General features: G+C 33.9%; 1 protein-coding gene and 2 long non-coding RNA genes across 14 annotated transcripts; 1 reads left to right on the top strand and 2 right to left on the bottom strand.

The window, feature by feature from the left end:
* Positions 1-23: 23 nt before the first annotated feature.
* Positions 24-3,121, bottom strand: LOC141397191 (uncharacterized). 2 transcript variants are annotated; one of them, XR_012411328.1, is made up of 3 exons: positions 2,886-3,121; positions 495-648; positions 24-420 (listed from the first exon to the last, which is right to left on the bottom strand). It is a non-coding gene; the product is annotated as an uncharacterized lncRNA (long non-coding RNA). The 2 variants fall into 2 exon arrangements; XR_012411327.1 differs by having other exon boundaries at positions 495-572.
* Positions 3,122-9,060: 5,939 nt separating this feature from the next.
* On the top strand, positions 9,061-11,187 carry LOC141397188 (NAD-dependent protein deacetylase Sirt6-like). Of its 10 annotated transcripts, none has more exons than XM_073973191.1 (5): positions 9,061-9,274; positions 9,680-9,925; positions 9,988-10,389; positions 10,448-10,571; positions 10,650-11,187. In XM_073973191.1, exons 2-5 carry the CDS (start codon positions 9,732-9,734, stop codon positions 10,977-10,979), a joined length of 1,050 nt encoding a protein of 349 aa, XP_073829292.1. In that variant the 5' UTR covers positions 9,061-9,274; positions 9,680-9,731; the 3' UTR covers positions 10,980-11,187. The 10 variants fall into 10 exon arrangements, with proteins under 10 accessions (XP_073829292.1, XP_073829299.1, XP_073829296.1 ...); XM_073973198.1 differs by having other exon boundaries at positions 9,071-9,274; positions 9,729-9,925; XM_073973195.1 differs by having other exon boundaries at positions 9,071-9,274; positions 9,711-9,925.
* Positions 11,188-11,276: 89 nt separating this feature from the next.
* On the bottom strand, positions 11,277-15,663 carry LOC141397189 (uncharacterized). 2 transcript variants are annotated; one of them, XR_012411325.1, is made up of 3 exons: positions 14,869-15,663; positions 11,977-12,397; positions 11,277-11,902 (listed from the first exon to the last, which is right to left on the bottom strand). It is a non-coding gene; the product is annotated as an uncharacterized lncRNA (long non-coding RNA). The 2 variants fall into 2 exon arrangements; XR_012411326.1 differs by lacking the exon at positions 14,869-15,663 and having other exon boundaries at positions 11,977-12,130; positions 12,249-14,210.
* Positions 15,664-17,508: the final 1,845 nt, after the last annotated feature.

Here is a 17,508-nt window from a genome sequence, read left to right as displayed (position 1 = left end):
TTCCAGAAAGGGTCTATTATAAGTTTCGTTGGTTCAAACAAGAAAGTTTAATAATTAATGTTTATTGACAAGAAAACAGAGAGAAGACTGAATACATACATACATATTTCATGAAACATTACCCAGTTGTTTGGGTAACTAGGGAATAACCAGCAATTTTGCTGGCTACTGGTAAACAATTCGGTAGTCAGAAATGATAGCCAAAAATACTAGTAACTTGAAGTCAGATAAATGGGTTAATACATACATATATACATGGAGTGCAAATATTTTACAAAGGACAATATAATCTTGTATACATATATGTAGATCTCGATCCTTGATACTGGAACTAGTGTATGACTACTTGATACAGCGACGTATGTTTATTTGGTCCTTGGAATGTTTTTCTCGTGGGTCCTTCAGATCATTCAAAAGTTCCTGAAATAAAATGTATAGAAATTTAATGAAATGACGCGATAATGAATTGTGTCAAGATATGTATCAATACTTACCACATATATATTATAAATATTCTTCTTAAATTATTCATCCTTCTTATGATTTAGCTGGTAACACGTTCTTTTGTGCATCTTAAATTTTTTCACAACAAAGCATCAATAAGTTTTTAAATTATGAATAAACATACAAAATGACAGAATATTTTTTCTATTTTGTTAAAAAAAAATAGAAATAATGTTGAAAAGAGATTACAAGAGAGAAACATTGTCTATTACAGTATCCATCGGTAGTCTATAAATGGTCAATATATAACACGCCGCATTACCTGTAACTAGTGAATTGACGTGGTCGGCAAGGAAGCCTATTTCCAGTGAGAAAATCGGGCTATAGGATATTTTGTATGCCATTTTTGGGTGTAAAGTAACTAGGATCAATGAGTAACTAGTTACATGCCTACGTCAAAGTAGACAATTGCTATTTATTGAACAACTGGGTTAGTATATAAAATTAAAATTCATAGGCTGCTATTGGTCTGTTCCAGAACTGCAAGAATCTACTAATTTCTACTATTTTATTTAATTTAATTTCTACTATTAAAATAGCAGCTTCTTGCAGGTTCTGGAACAGAACATTTGATTATTATTAACATGACCAACTAAATAATAACTACTATGATTGCTTTTCTACAACACTCCTTCTAAATCATATAAGCCAATGCATTTAGATAGTTTTTTAAATCTATTATTATCCAGGGATTTTGTGAAGATGTCGGCTAATTTATCACATGTTCCGATAGGTTCTATCTTGACAATTCCTTTATCGATGTAATCTCTTATGAAATGATGCTTGGTGTCTATGTGCTTTGATTTCTTTGTCTCAACATTTGATGCCATGAATATACATTTCCGATTGTCTTCGTAAATTGTCACAGGATCATTTTGAATAATGTTTAGATCTTGAAGTAAGCCATGTAACCAAATTGCTTCTGAGATTGCCAAACTCAATGCGACCTACTCAGATTCACTCGATGAGGTAGCCACAGTCTGCTGCTTTCTACTTGACCAGGATACGGTACATCCGAATTCTTTAAATAAGTAACCACTTACTAACTTTCTATCAACTTCGTCACCGGCCCAATCAGCGTCTGCCAAGGGAGGTTCATCCGTTTTCTTTTCATAATTCAATTTCATGTTCAATGTGTCTTTAAAATATATCTCAAAACCCTTTTAGCTGCTTGCCAATGAGCTTCCGAAGGATTTTGTTGGAAACGTCCCATGTAACCGACATGGTAGCAAATATCTGGCCTTACACATAGCATAACGTACATCATACTTCCAAGTAATTCTCTGTGTGGTTTATCACATACCGTTTCACTTTTGTTAATTTGTAATTTCAAACCTTTTTCCATTGGCATTTTTACGGAATTACAATCTTGCATAGAGAATTTTTCCAATATTCGGCTTACGTTTACTTCTTGAGATAAAATTATTTTTGATGCGGTCTTTTGTACCTTTATTCCCAAAAAGTACTTCAGTTCTCCGAATTGTGATAACTGAAATTTTCTTTCTAATTCCGCTTTGAACTCTGCAAAAAGTTCCATATTATAATAATTGTTCCGCAAACATCCCAGTTGGGACAAGGGGGACTTCTCTCATATCAATGAGTGCACCCCGATTCATATTAGCTCAATGATATGGGACCTACTGTTTATTGCCGAGTCCGAACGGCCTGTCTTAAGACACCACTTGTAGAGAAGTTTTTCAAGGCTGAAATACTCAGGAAATGTCGCCAACATCACTGAGGGGTATTTTGCCACCGCTGAAAATTTGATGTTGCCTGGCCGAACACACGATCTTTAGCGTGCAAGGCGGGAGTGCATACCATTGCACCACGGTGGCACCCAAGTTCCATATTACTGGCATCAATAAGCAGATCGTCGACATAAATAACTTTATCGTTCATAAGCTTGGTGTATAAACAATAGTCATGACTTGATCTGCTGCATCCCAATGCGATAATGTATTTATTAAGAATCTTGTTCCAAGACTTTGGCGCTTGTTTTAAACCGTAGATAGATTTTAAAAATCGACATGCCATGTCTTTGCTTGCTGAAACACCCTCTCTGGTATATGTATGTATGTCCCAATTTACATTAGGCGAGTTTACTTGCGGCAATTGTCAGTTTGATGGAGAGAGAGGTGAGGTATATGGTAACCCTTTGCCTCTCAACACCTCTCACAATTAATTGCCTCTCACAATTAATTATTTTCAACAAACGAAAAATAATATACAAAAGGGAAGGGTATGGCTGGGCTATGAGAAGTGCAATAAATATTATGCATACGTTTTTATTTCATTGACACTCTTACTTATGTGTTTTTACTTTTATTTTTGTTATATATTGCTGTTTTTTTTTTCTTTTTAATTTTATATATTATGTTTACCTAAACTTTACTTTCACAGAATAAGCGATGCAGTTCTTTAATTTCTTACTATTGTTCTGCTTTTATTTTTTACTAAACGTAGACTTCTTCCTATTATTTTTCTTCTATGCACTTTTATCCGCCAACATCAACTTATTTTGCTAATAAAATAATTCAAACTGATTATTTTTGTTCTCAAATCGAAAGAGAGTATTTTTTTCTGGTTTCTTTCCCTCTTATAAAACAGCTGTGCTTGACAATTAGCATGGCACAATCATCAATCAATTGTGCCATGACAATTAGATAACATTGAAAACATAAGGTGATGTGGCAACATGACAATTCACTCGATAGTTAAGGGGAGTACACACTAATGTCCAATTTACATTAGCAACTTTTTCGTCATTTAGAGCTGTTTCGTCATTTATTTGCTAAAACAGGCAATATTTTGCGTCATTTACCATACAAAAATAAATGACGATAGCTACGTCATTTATTCTAAACAACGCACGAAAACATCCTACTTTTATACGCAACCCTGCTTTTTCGTCATAAACTACCAAAAAATGCAACTGTTTTATGATGTCTTTGTTTGTTTGTGTGTGTTGTAGAAAAACAAAAATACTCAAACGATGACAAAAGTGAAAATAAATGGTTAAAAAACTTGCAAAAATTATGTTTTTTTGTTTTGTTTTTGGAATTAATTTAAGTTATTTGATACACATTTGTGTTGTGAAATTCCTATTTTTCTGAATAAATATATTGTGTGCGTGTGTTTGTGTTATTGTATAAGTGTGTATGTGCGATTGTGTGCGTAAGCAAATGACGCAACAGATGTAAATACACTTCATTTGATTCTAGGATTTCGTAAAACGAAATCATTTAATATGCATATGTAAATTGGACTTAACAGTCAAAACTGACAGTCAACGTACTTTTAGGACAATTTTCCGGCAAATAACAACTTTTATTTAGCTAAAAACGTTTGAAATACAATATTTACGGTATTATTTAGAGATTACAAAAGAAATTATTCAGTTAGGCTTTGATATTCACGAAATAGACCTCGATGACTGTCAGTTTTGCTTGTCAATGTGTATTATACTTTATTGAGCAGATAGTGATCCATGGTAGGGATAGGTAATGGAAAGCAATAATCGATTTTTCGATTTTGGTCTAAAAATGCGATTTTTCGGTCTTGCGATTATTTCCTTTGTCTTGTAACTCGACTTTCGACTTTTTCACCGCAAAAAATCGATTATAATCGACTATTCGTCGATTTTCGAGTTTTCTTTTGAAACTGTAAAACCGCCAAAAGTGTAAAACCGCCAAGTGAACAATCTATGGGCAAACTCCAAAATCGATCGCAAGATAATCGATTATGCGATTTTCCCTCCAGACAAAAGTCGACTACGAGTTTTATATTTTTGACTGCAAAAAGTCGATTAATCGATTAACCGAAAGTCGACTTAACTATCCCTAATCCATGGTAGAAGAAAATAGGTATAGTCTTATGGCCAGACTATGAGCGTTTTCAGACGATAGGGTTTGACTGCTCAAAAACGTGATTTCCGTTTTGATTGTCATTCGTAATTTTCATATCCAGTGTTGCGTTTTTGAAGTCATTTTATACAAGCGTACTTTTTGTACAAAAAGAAGTGCGGCTTTACATAAAGGTACCTAAAATTTTTATGTGCGTATTGTATTTGAACATTTTAAAATAGAGTAATTCTTGTGAATCCCATTAAAGCAGGTAAAACGAATAATTTTTAACACCTAAGGGTAAGTCCAAAACATTTTTTATTTCAAAACATTTAAAATAATTTCGATCGCAAAAAATATAAAATAAATAAATTAAAAAAGAATAACATTTAGGCCGCCATCAGACCATCTGCTTTTTCACATGTATGGCATCAGCTGTTCTGTATATTAGTATACCCAAATGGACAACATACATGTGAAAAAGCAGATGGTCTGATGGCCGCCTTACATGGACAATTTTTTGCATAATACTACAAATACAAAAATATTTTTTGAACAAATGTATCAAAATAGTACCTTTTGTACGTCTTCGTTCACTTACTTCCACATTTTGTTTCAACACTGACACAATTTACGAATGACAATCAAAAGGGACAACGCGTTTTTGAGCAGTCAAACCCTATTTGTAATTTTCTACGAAAATTTCATTGACATCCACACGCGTATATGAAATCAAATGAAAATATTGATATTTTCATTGCTTTACATTGGTTTGAGTGTTGCGAATTTAAACACAAAGAATTATTTCAGATTACAGAACCTCGTGTACACAGTTGCACCCCCATTCACACCTGTTGCCTATAACCTCATTTTCTCGTTAAAGAAATTTTTCATAGTCTGGCATAACGCGGTCCATACACTGTGGGCATGCAGGACAGCATTTGTAATAGTATTAGTCAATTTTGAAGCATTTGTGAATATTTTTTGCAGGATAGAAATCAAAACTATTTTGATATTGGAAATGAAACCCTTTCAATACGATGAATTTTGATTATTTTCGAAGTAATCAAAAAACAATTATTGAAAATAATAAATATTAGGTTTGTCCTTGTACTTTCTCAGTAAATATTTCTCAGTAACTTCTTTTTAGAGAGTAAAGCAAAGTACTCTTTCAAAGGAAAAAATTAAAAAAGTAAAAAGACAATATTCATTACAAATTTGAATATGATTATGATGCCCTAGACAGACGGCAGAATTAATTTGCATTAAAAATGTTCTAATTTGAATAATTTTTTAACCTGACAGACGATAGTTTCTGCATTTATGAAACAGCTGTTTGTGTTGTTTGTTTGTACCCAGCAGACCATTTCATAAAGCTTTACAAAAGTTCGTCAAAATATGCGAAACAAATACACTTTCTACCATTGACCTTTTCACTACGATGAAGCAAAAATAAATTTAATTTATTCGCGATATTTTTGAGTCTTTTTAATATTATAAAAATATTGCAACACTTTAAAAAACATTTGAAGAAGATATAATTTTCGATAAAATTGGTATGGTGGGTAATGACATTTTTTGTGAAAATAAAAATAATAAATAGAGATTTGTTAGAAGGCGTGAAAAACGATTAGCTGCTATTCTACTCGCGAAATACCACTACTTATTGTGAAGAAACGCGAAAATTGTTGATTTGCTTTCCTTTTTTATTTTCTTAAACATGGAAATTTGACAAAAGACAATTGATTTTCAACAGCATTGCCATATTGAAATTGCTAAATTCAGTTTAAATTTCCTTTGATTTTGTGCATTAACCCACTTAGCGCCGAGAATTTTTTTTGCGTGAAAACTTAAAATTGTTTATGAAAAATATATTTTTGAGACTTTTTAAGCATTTTTTAAAAAATAACTTTTTTCTCTAAAACGTATAGTTTTCCTGCAATCGGGCCTTCTTTTGAAAGTGCCAAAAACTTTGGAGGGTAATATTGGTGTATCCTTACATGCCAATTCCTTGGTTTTTGATTGAGAAAATACTCTTACTATATTCCTAACAAATCCCTGACTTTATATGATTCTAACATTTATGATTAAATTTGTATCGCATATTTAAATTTTTCATCAAAAGTCGAAAATTACAAAAAAGTCGATTTTTTTGAATAGCTTGGGTTTTATGCCAATTGCGTGGAAATGCGTAGGTCAAATGAAGCGTTATAAGCGTGAAATGACAGATAACAGGAAATACTTTAACAAAATGCAAAAAACCCCACAAAAATATTCAAAAAAACCAGAGTTTTACGTCAATTTTTGCAACCATTTTTTGTGGCGTTTAAACGACCAGTGGCTTTATCTGGGTTAAGAATGTGGATAATGCACGAATTAATTTGAATTAAGGCAGTTAATGCAAATTAACGCTGCCGCCTGTCTAGGGTATTATGCTATTTGAATATTTTAAACTTTTGACAACTGCTAAAGCAACAAAATGTTACTGATCAAAATTCCTTCAGTAAAAATTATAAGTTCTCAGTAATAAAAATTTCAAAACAAGTCTCTCAATTCATTCTCTTTTACTTAACATTTGTGTAAAAAAACAACATTCAGTAATAATTTTTAATAATTATTACAAACATGATACAATAAGAAGGTAGCAGCAACTGCCGTTTTTGGTAACATAAGATGTCAAAATTTTACATAAATTCAATGCAATTGACACATTATGTTACCATCAGCTGGGCTGATAATGCTACCTTCTTATTGTATCATGATTACAAATTATCGAGTACGCAGACACACTTACTGTTTTTGGGGAAATTAACAATTTTTGAAAACTTCAACTAAAACCCATGTTTTGGAGGAAAATTTATCATTTCTGGAATATGGATTGAAGGAATGCCACACACTACTCAATCTCACACGTGCACAAAGGGTTCATCGGCAGCATCCATGGCCCAATTACAGGTTCCCCAATCAGATGATTTGGATTTGAGCTGTCACAATTCATATTTGTGAGATAAAACAAAGATTTCTACAGATAAATTCGGATATAACGAATTACGGTTATAGGCAACTACGTATATAACGAACAAAACTATTTCATCCAATGGCATTTTTATTAGTTTTATTACACACACCATGGCAGAACTACCAGGTAATGGTATCACACCAGCTGATCGAATATGAAAAGTAAAATCCCTTTCATGGCAGAACTACCAGGTAGTGGTATCACACCAGCTGATCGAATATGAAAAGTCAAATCCCTTTATAAAAAAATTATTTTTGTTGTAATTTCCCCAACAACATAAAGAAAGTTTTGACATAACGTATTCAAAATTTTACGATGCCACTACCTGGGTAATTGTGCCATGATCCCTTTATAAAAAAAAATATTTTTGTTGTAATTTCCCCAACAACATAAAGAAAGTTTTGACATAACATATTCACAATTTTACGATGCCACTACCTGGGTAATTGTGCCATGACACACACCAAACTGCTGAAGAAGATCACGGTAGTAAGCAGCAAAAAATTTGTCCCCGCGAGTAGATTTTCATACGAACTGTCATTACAATTTTGTATATTTTGGAAATATACTTTAATAAAGACCATTTTCTTACTCTTTTAATCCGTATCAATGATTAATATGTAAAAGGGAGATAAAATAAACCTTTCTAATGCAGATCCGTTTATAGCAAACTACGGATATAACGAACAATTTGTTATCATTACTTATTTTACTTGCAATGAAATTGTAAGCAGCTACATTTTCATATTTATTATTTATTTTCTCAGACCAAACTGCCACAATTACTGCTCTGTTCCAGAACCTGCAAGAAGCTACTATTTTTTACTGTGATAGAATTTTTCCTTTATATTATCGGAAAAAAGAGTAAAAATTAGTAGATTCTTGCAGTTCTGGAACAGACCATTTATCAGTTTTTCTTGAGAACTAACATAATAAAAATTGATATATATCAAAAAACGGGTAAAATCTGGTAATGAAACCAAGTAATATTAATGCGGAAGACTTTCAGTAATGTGTTTTAGGTGGCAAAATCACGGCCAAACACGGCCAATTTAGTAAAAGTCTACATTAAGTTAGTTTTAGAAAAATAATATATTTTTTTGATTTTCTGTGTTTTTTGGTCGCTACTCAATACGTTTAAGATATATTATATATCAAATAAATTCCTATCGCGATGGCCAATCTATTCCATTTTACATATACATATTTATATATGATTCATATTTCCATGGTCTTGGACACATTTAAATAGGTATTAAAATTTATTTTTTTTAGTTTTTCTACGAAATTCTCACTTTGACTGCAATTTAGACCGCGATAACAGCGTTATTTTGAAAAAAAAAAAATCAATTAGGCCATGTTTATAGGCTTTTGCAGGGTTAACCTTCTCAATGTGGATTTATTTGACGTATACGCAAAGGAATTGACATTTTAAACCCACCAGTGGGTTTGTTAAATCCGGTTATATAAAAACGTACTATTACATTCATAAATTTTGGCATGTTCTTTTTTCAATACCAACCAAAAAGTTATTATTATTAATAGTTGCAAAATCGAATTTTTGCCTCAAAAACTGGGCAAATTACCTGTAGTGTGATTGTTTCATATAAGAATTGCCAACAACATTCGTTGCTAAATAATTCGTCTGTGTTCTGCTGTTGGCAAGCCTATTTTTTCATTTCCGTCTTTGCAAGTATTCGTAAACATTAATCCATCCAACAACAACATCATTTGGAGGAAGTACGAACTTCGAGAAGAGAATCCAGGCCTCCACCTGTAACAGCATCAAATAACAGCATCAATTTCAGATCGAGAGAATCCAGCCCCCCTGTACCCTATATTTTGGTTTTGGGGTTTCGTAAAAATAAGTTGTTTTGAATTTGGGGGGACATTTAGGGAGCAAGTTAAGGTATAAATTGATTATACGAGAACAGCTGGCAGAAAGATCTGAAATTTTTACCATGGGTAGATGATTAGGAAAAAAGAAGGGTGTATTTTTTTGAAATTTTTACCTGTATATATCATACATATATGTATATGCCTTTAAAATTCTAAATTTTGTTGTAAATTATAATTATCTTTTGCAAAAGCGGCCTTCGGTCGTGAATTTAAGACCTTCCTATGCACAAGTGCAAATCCATGGAACGGAAACAAAACTTTATTTTATATTATTATTTTTTCTCTAATTAGCCGGACTTCGGCTACATATTTTTGGAACTTTAAAGGCCTATATCTCGGGAATGGTATATATATTTTTGTTCAGGACGAGACCGAAGGCCAGGACGAGAAGATTTACCTGTGGTAACAATTTCAGATTTTTCTCGGTGATTACAACATTCCTCTAGTTGATCCTTCCCACAAAGATTATGAGTTGCAATTATGCTGATGGCTTATCGCCTTATGAGAACAAAGGAATATTGGGGATACCAGAAGAATTTGATAGCGCAGAAGAAATCGAAGAGAAAATCAATAAATTAATTGAAATGTTGGAAAACTCTAAACATGTTGTTGTACATACCGGAGCCGGAATATCGACAACAGCGGGCATACCAGATTTTAGGTAAGTATTGCTCTTGAAGTCTGAAAGTATTACGAAGCATTATGTTATACAAAATATTCTAGGGGTCCAAAAGGAGTTTGGACGTTGGAAGAAAAGGGTGAAAAGCCTAACTTGAATATATCATTTAACGATGCTGTACCCACAGTTACTCATATGGCATTGCGTTGTCTTGTGGAAAAGGGTTATGTTCAATATATTGTTTCACAAAATATTGATGGTCTGCATTTGAAATCTGGGTTACCGCGTCATTATTTATCCGAACTACATGGTAACATGTTCATTGAACAGTGTAACAAATGTCGGCGACAATTTGTCCGAACAACAGCCGCGGAAACTGTTGGACAAAAGCCATGTGGTGGAACATGTCGTCGTGCATGTCGAGGTGGTATTCTATTGGATAATATTTTAGATTGGGAACATGATTTGCCTGAAAAGGATTTAGATTTGGCATATATGCATTCCACGTAAGCACACCTGAATAAATACTTCAAATTTGATTTTAACATTTGTCCTTTTTTGCAGCTTGGCGGATTTAAACATTACCTTAGGCACAACTCTTCAAATCATTCCTAGTGGTAATTTACCTTTAAAGATTAAGAAGCATAATGGCAAGCTTGTTATTTGCAATTTACAACCAACTAAGCATGTAAGTTGTGGACACAAAATCTTTTCTATTTGTTTTACATTTTGTTTGCTCTGCTTCTGTTTTAAATATTTTTTCTAGGACAAAAAAGCTGACCTTGTCATACACACCTATGTTGACGATATTCTGACTAAGTTGTGTAAACGTTTGGGCTTAGAAATACCCAACTACAACCATGACGAGGATCCAACCAAATCTCCCAATGAACAAAATCAAGAATGGACTATTCCAGCACAAAATGTGAAAGAAATTGAGAAACTTTTTAATGCTAAACAGAAAGCTGCATCAGCCCAGAGGAAAGCCGGCAAATCTCAATTTACATTCTTTTCAAAGAAAGAAACCGTAATACCGAAAAAGAAACGCAAAGCTGACGAAGCCGATGAGGAAAGTAAAGTAAAAGCAGAAAATTGAAATTAATGAAAATACATATAAAAACCCATTTCCGTTCACGAAGTATTAAAAATATGTCTGATTGAAAAGGGATTGTAGTTTTTAGATTTATTAAGGAATTTTTATATGCTTTTTGTAGTTAATGTCTCTCTAAAACTTTATTGATGTGGATATTTTCCAATTTTAAGCAAACAATGCAAAAAATAGAATAAAATCTCAGTCAACTAAATTTTATCCTCTTATTTATAGAAGCACACTTTGTTTCAGAAAAGGTCCATAGAAGCACACTTTGTTTCAGAAAAGGTCCATAGAAGCACCCTTTGTATCAGAAAGGGTCTATAGAAGCACCATTTGATACAGAAATGGTCTATAGGAGCATTCTTCCTTTCAGAAAGGGGTTATAGAAACTTCCTTTATTTCAGAAAGGGTCTACAGAAGAAGGATCTATAGAAGCACGCTTTCTTTCAGAAAGGATCTTTAGGAACATCCTTCCTTTCAGAAAAGGTTTATAGAAACTCCCTTTATTCCAGAAAGGGTCTATTATAAGTTTCGTTGGTTCAAACAAGAAAGTTTAATAATTAATGTTTATTGACAAGAAAACAGAGAGAAGACTGAATACATACATACATATTTCATGAAACATTACCCAGTTGTTTGGGTAACTAGGGAATAACCAGCAATTTTGCTGGCTACTGGTAAACAATTCGGTAGTCAGAAATGATAGCCAAAAATACTAGTAACTTGAAGTCAGATAAATGGGTTAATACATACATATATACATGGAGTGCAAATATTTTACAAAGGACAATATAATCTTGTATACATATATGTAGATCTCGATCCTTGATACTGGAACTAGTGTATGACTACTTGATACAGCGACGTATGTTTATTTGGTCCTTGGAATGTTTTTCTCGTGGGTCCTTCAGATCATTCAAAAGTTCCTGAAATAAAATGTATAGAAATTTAATGAAATGACGCGATAATGAATTGTGTCAAGATATGTATCAATACTTACCACATATATATTATAAATATTCTTCTTAAATTATTCATCCTTCTTATGATTTAGCTGGTAACACGTTCTTTTGTGCATCTTAAATTTTTTCACAACAAAGCATCAATAAGTTTTTAAATTATGAATAAACATACAAAATGACAGAATATTTTTTCTATTTTGTTAAAAAAAAATAGAAATAATGTTGAAAAGAGATTACAAGAGAGAAACATTGTCTATTACAGTATCCATCGGTAGTCTATAAATGGTCAATATATAACACGCCGCATTACCTGTAACTAGTGAATTGACGTGGTCGGCAAGGAAGCCTATTTCCAGTGAGAAAATCGGGCTATAGGATATTTTGTATGCCATTTTTGGGTGTAAAGTAACTAGGATCAATGAGTAACTAGTTACATGCCTACGTCAAAGTAGACAATTGCTATTTATTGAACAACTGGGTTAGTATATAAAATTAAAATTCATAGGCTGCTATTGGTCTGTTCCAGAACTGCAAGAATCTACTAATTTCTACTATTTTATTTAATTTAATTTCTACTATTAAAATAGCAGCTTCTTGCAGGTTCTGGAACAGAACATTTGATTATTATTAACATGACCAACTAAATAATAACTACTATGATTGCTTTTCTACAACACTCCTTCTAAATCATATAAGCCAATGCATTTAGATAGTTTTTTAAATCTATTATTATCCAGGGATTTTGTGAAGATGTCGGCTAATTGATCACATGTTCCGATAGGTTCTATCTTGACAATTCCTTTATCGATGTAATCTCTTATGAAATGATGCTTGGTGTCTATGTGCTTTGATTTCTTTGTCTCAACATTTGATGCCATGAATATACATTTCCGATTGTCTTCGTAAATTGTCACAGGATCATTTTGAATAATGTTTAGATCTTGAAGTAAGCCATGTAACCAAATTGCTTCTGAGATTGCCAAACTCAATGCGACCTACTCAGATTCACTCGATGAGGTAGCCACAGTCTGCTGCTTTCTACTTGACCAGGATACGGTACATCCGAATTCTTTAAATAAGTAACCACTTACTAACTTTCTATCAACTTCGTCACCGGCCCAATCAGCGTCTGCCAAGGGAGGTTCATCCGTTTTCTTTTCATAATTCAATTTCATGTTCAATGTGTCTTTAAAATATATCTCAAAACCCTTTTAGCTGCTTGCCAATGAGCTTCCGAAGGATTTTGTTGGAAACGTCCCATGTAACCGACATGGTAGCAAATATCTGGCCTTACACATAGCATAACGTACATCATACTTCCAAGTAATTCTCTGTGTGGTTTATCACATACCGTTTCACTTTTGTTAATTTGTAATTTCAAACCTTTGTCCATTGGCATTTTTACGGAATTACAATCTTGCATAGAGAATTTTTCCAATATTCGGCTTACGTTTACTTCTTGAGATAAAATTATTTTTGATGCGGTCTTTTGTACCTTTATTCCCAAAAAGTACTTCAGTTCTCCGAATTGTGATAACTGAAATTTTCTTTCTAATTCCGCTTTGAACTCTGCAAAAAGTTCCATATTATAATAATTGTTCCGCAAACATCCCAGTTGGGACAAGGGGGACTTCTCTCATATCAATGAGTGCACCCCGATTCATATTAGCTCAATGATATGGGACCTACTGTTTATTGCCGAGTCCGAACGGCCTGTCTTAAGACACCACTTGTAGAGAAGTTTTTCAAGGCTGAAATACTCAGGAAATGTCGCCAACATCACTGAGGGGTATTTTGCCACCGCTGAAAATTTGATGTTGCCTAGCCGAACACACGATCTTTAGCGTGCAAGGCGGGAGTGCATACCATTGCACCACGGTGGCACCCAAGTTCCATATTACTGGCATCAATAAGCAGATCGTCGACATAAATAACTTTATCGTTCATAAGCTTGGTGTATAAACAATAGTCATGACTTGATCTGCTGCATCCCAATGCGATAATGTATTTATTAAGAATCTTGTTCCAAGACTTTGGCGCTTGTTTTAAACCGTAGATAGATTTTAAAAATCGACATGCCATGTCTTTGCTTGCTGAAACACCCTCTCTGGTATATGTATGTATGTCCCAATTTACATTAGGCGAGTTTACTTGCGGCAATTGTCAGTTTGATGGAGAGAGAGGTGAGGTATATGGTAACCCTTTGCCTCTCAACACCCTCTCTCACCCACAAACTGACAATTGCCGCAAGTAAACTCGCCCAATGTAAATTGGGACTATGTATAAAAATCCATTCTTTCTTTCCATTCCACTTCTTTCCTTTCACAACTAACCGGACCTTATATCTAAATGGCTTCCTATCACCGTCGTACTTGATTTTGAAAATCCACTTTGATTTCAATAATTTTGCTGTTTTAGGAGGTCGTTCTATTTTCCAAACTTTGTTTGATTCCAGGGATTGCAGTTCGTCATTTATTGCTTGAATCAACATAGCTTCATCAGATCTACCAGCTATATCGGAGAATTTTTCTGGAATGTCCATAGGGGTTTGCCCTTTTATGTATGCCGAAAAACCTAATTTGAATCCCAAAAATCTGTTGGGAATGTTCTTGGTACGTTGGCTTCTTCTGGGAGCATTCATTTGCCATCTCAACATGTGGTGGTAAATTTGCATTATCATCATCAATAATCTCCACGTCTGCTGTGCTCTCTGTAATGTTGCTAGGTGTCAGAGTAACAGGCACGCTTTCCTCATCATCCCCTTCTTGCATGTTATTTCTTATAACTTCCGCTTTCAAAGCACTTTCTATGTTCTTATCTTCTTTATATCGAAAGCAGGTTCCATCGAATTTGACATCTCTTGAAGTGATTATCTTCCTTTCCTCCATATTCCATAATTTATATCAATTTGGAACATAGCCCAACGTAACTATGTAATAGTTGACTTTTCGAATCCAGTTTATTACGCTTTTGTTTCGGTACCCAAGCATAAGCTTTGCAACCAAACAATTTCAATTTCCCAACATCTGGTTTGCTGCCGTACCACACATCTGTTGTAGTTGTATCTATTAAGGATTTTGTTGGACTTCGATTGATTAAAAAAACAGGGGCCTAATTACGACATTCGATTCGATCGAGTATTTGCTCGTGAATGAAAAAATCATTATACATATTCTTTGGCATTTTTGATTCTAGAAGCATACTTCTTACTTCGTCCATCAGCGATCTGTTGAATCTTTCTGCTACCCCGTTTTGCTGAGGAGCATACCACTTCCTTTGCTTAGATGAACAATATTCTCGGCCTTGATCTACGGTGAGTTTTGAAATTGGCACACCAAATTGTGCAACATACTCAACAAACTTTAAATACGACCGACTTTTTGGCGATGGGATATATTACTGTAAAATGGGCACAGTCGTCTACGAATGATACGACATACTTGGAACCATTCCACGCTACAGGATCAATTGGTGTGCATACATCAGAGTGAATTCTTTGTAGTGGACGAGTGGTCTTTTCCCGAGTTTTATTAAATGGTTCACGACATTGTTTTCCCTTGATACAAATATCACAAAAACGATTCATTCTGGTTTAATATCAGTGCCTAGTACCATGTTTTTATTTACCAGTTCAGTAAAAGAGCTTGACCCAATATGACCATATCTTTTGTGCCACAGCTGGTTCTTTACGACGTTTGAATAATTCACCACATGATCGTTTATGTTAAAACTGATCTCATATAAACTTCCACGTAAGTATGCCGTTCCTATGTGGTCTTTTCCCTTCCCGGCTGATGTCATCTTTTTTACAGATAGTAAGTTGTCTCTGAGATCTGGTACATATAATACCAGGGTTTCGGAGTCGAGGTATTTTCGGCTCGACTCCGACTCCAGGCGAGTTTTTTGCACGACTCCGACTCAGACTCCGGGTCGACTCCGAGAGTGAATTCCTATACATATTCATTAGAAAGGGCATTCGTTCGAATACATTCAAACATATCAATACTGTTTCTGCCGAATCTTACATTGACAAAGTTAGAAAGTTTTTGTCGGTTTTCCTTTTTTTGCACGAGTATATTCTGGACGGAATTCTTCCGCGTGAGAGAATCCTTAAGCCTTCAAAATATGTGAAAATGATGGGGCAATAGAAATCGTAAGGACTACATGCAATAAAAACTATAAGGAATTCACGACCAAGTTTCAAACTGGATGTAAGCCAACAATTTATTGTGCCTAGCCTCAAAAGGAGACCCCCAGTTGTAAAGCACAATAAAAGCCATTTTTCATGATTTTTTTCCCGAGAAAACTACGTAACTTTTTGGCAGATTTTTTTCTTCATCTGAAAGAGAAAAATATTACCAAGTTTGAGGTCGTCTACGAAACCTTGTTTTTATTAAAGCATTTTGCGGTGCCATCTCTATCTCGAAAACTATCTCGAGAAAAACACAGTTTATATGCTGCATACAAAATAAAATAAATTGTTCCCATCCAACGCTCATACTGTGGCAATATTGATCCGATCGACTTAAAAATTTGACCACTTAAAATTTTTCTGAAATTTATAAGTAGGGATCCCCCTTAAACTAAAATTCAGCGTTCACATTTTGAACTTTATTGAAAGATTTGAGATATATTGTGTACACCACTCAGAACGTAGGCAGATGGATGTTTTCTGGAACTGAAAAATTAGCAAACGATGAGATTTCGTGCATGGAAATATTCTACAAAAATGTTGCTAGGAACATTTTATGTAGGGTCGGTTCACTAGGACGATAATTCGATATTGCCATGTTTTCATTGTCCTTTATCACTTTTACCTGATCCTTTCTTATGAAAACTCTATGATTATGTATTTAATTGAATTTCGTGCATGCTGGCGGACAGAGCCGGTTATTTGAATGTCTACATCTAAAGCCCTCATTGAGCATATAATGAATCCTAGAAGAAAAATTTGCCGTTTGTCAGACTTCTGAGTTATGGCAGGATGAAGCTGTCGTTGACCAACGAATATATGTGCCCTAATTCAGAAGCGTAGCCATCCGAATTTGATATATAGTTTATGATTATGCGAAATTTACCGAAATACATAAACATACGTTTTTTTTTTTTTTTGAGAATGTAACGGGTAAAGCTGATAAAGGACAATGAAAACGTGACAATGTCGATTTCTTGGATATGGGAAATCTACATATAATTTTCGGTGGACCTTTGGTAGAAAATTTAATTTTGTTTTACTGTTTGGGTTTTAAGAACAAAAAGGACATAGAAGAAACTGAGCTAGGACAGCATATTTGACAGAAAGGTTCCTCATTCCATTTAACTGAAAACATGTCATCTAAAAAATGATGAAACAATATCTCCAAACAAAGATATAAAACCATTTTCTCAATGATTGATGGGGGTCAAATCAAAAAAAATCATTATATCATGACTCAAAAATTTCAGCTATGGGATCCTTTGGGGTTCTCAATTGGGGCTTTCATTCCCAAAAGGAATTTTCCTCCCCCAGATCGTAACTTCCATTTTGCGTCACATGGTATTCAGTAATATTTCCCATAGAGATCACAATG

This window comes from Musca autumnalis, unplaced genomic scaffold (genome assembly GCF_047663935.1).
Source record: "Musca autumnalis isolate F117 unplaced genomic scaffold, ASM4766393v1 scaffold_3, whole genome shotgun sequence".
NCBI lineage: Eukaryota > Metazoa > Arthropoda > Insecta > Diptera > Muscidae > Musca > Musca autumnalis.
Note: the sequence above shows the minus strand (reverse complement) of the source record. Positions and strands in the feature narration are given on the sequence as shown.

Excerpts from the sequence above, each read along its gene's own strand:
- LOC141397188 (XM_073973201.1), top strand. The coding sequence starts at position 9,335 with ATGATTAGGAAAAAAGAAGGGTGTATTTTTTTGAAATTTTTACCT. Across the intron at positions 9,380-9,710 it reads TTTTTTTGAAATTTTTACCT|TTGATCCTTCCCACAAAGAT; the intron begins GTATATATCATA and ends ACATTCCTCTAG. Across the intron at positions 10,390-10,447 it reads TTGGCATATATGCATTCCAC|CTTGGCGGATTTAAACATTA; the intron begins GTAAGCACACCT and ends CCTTTTTTGCAG.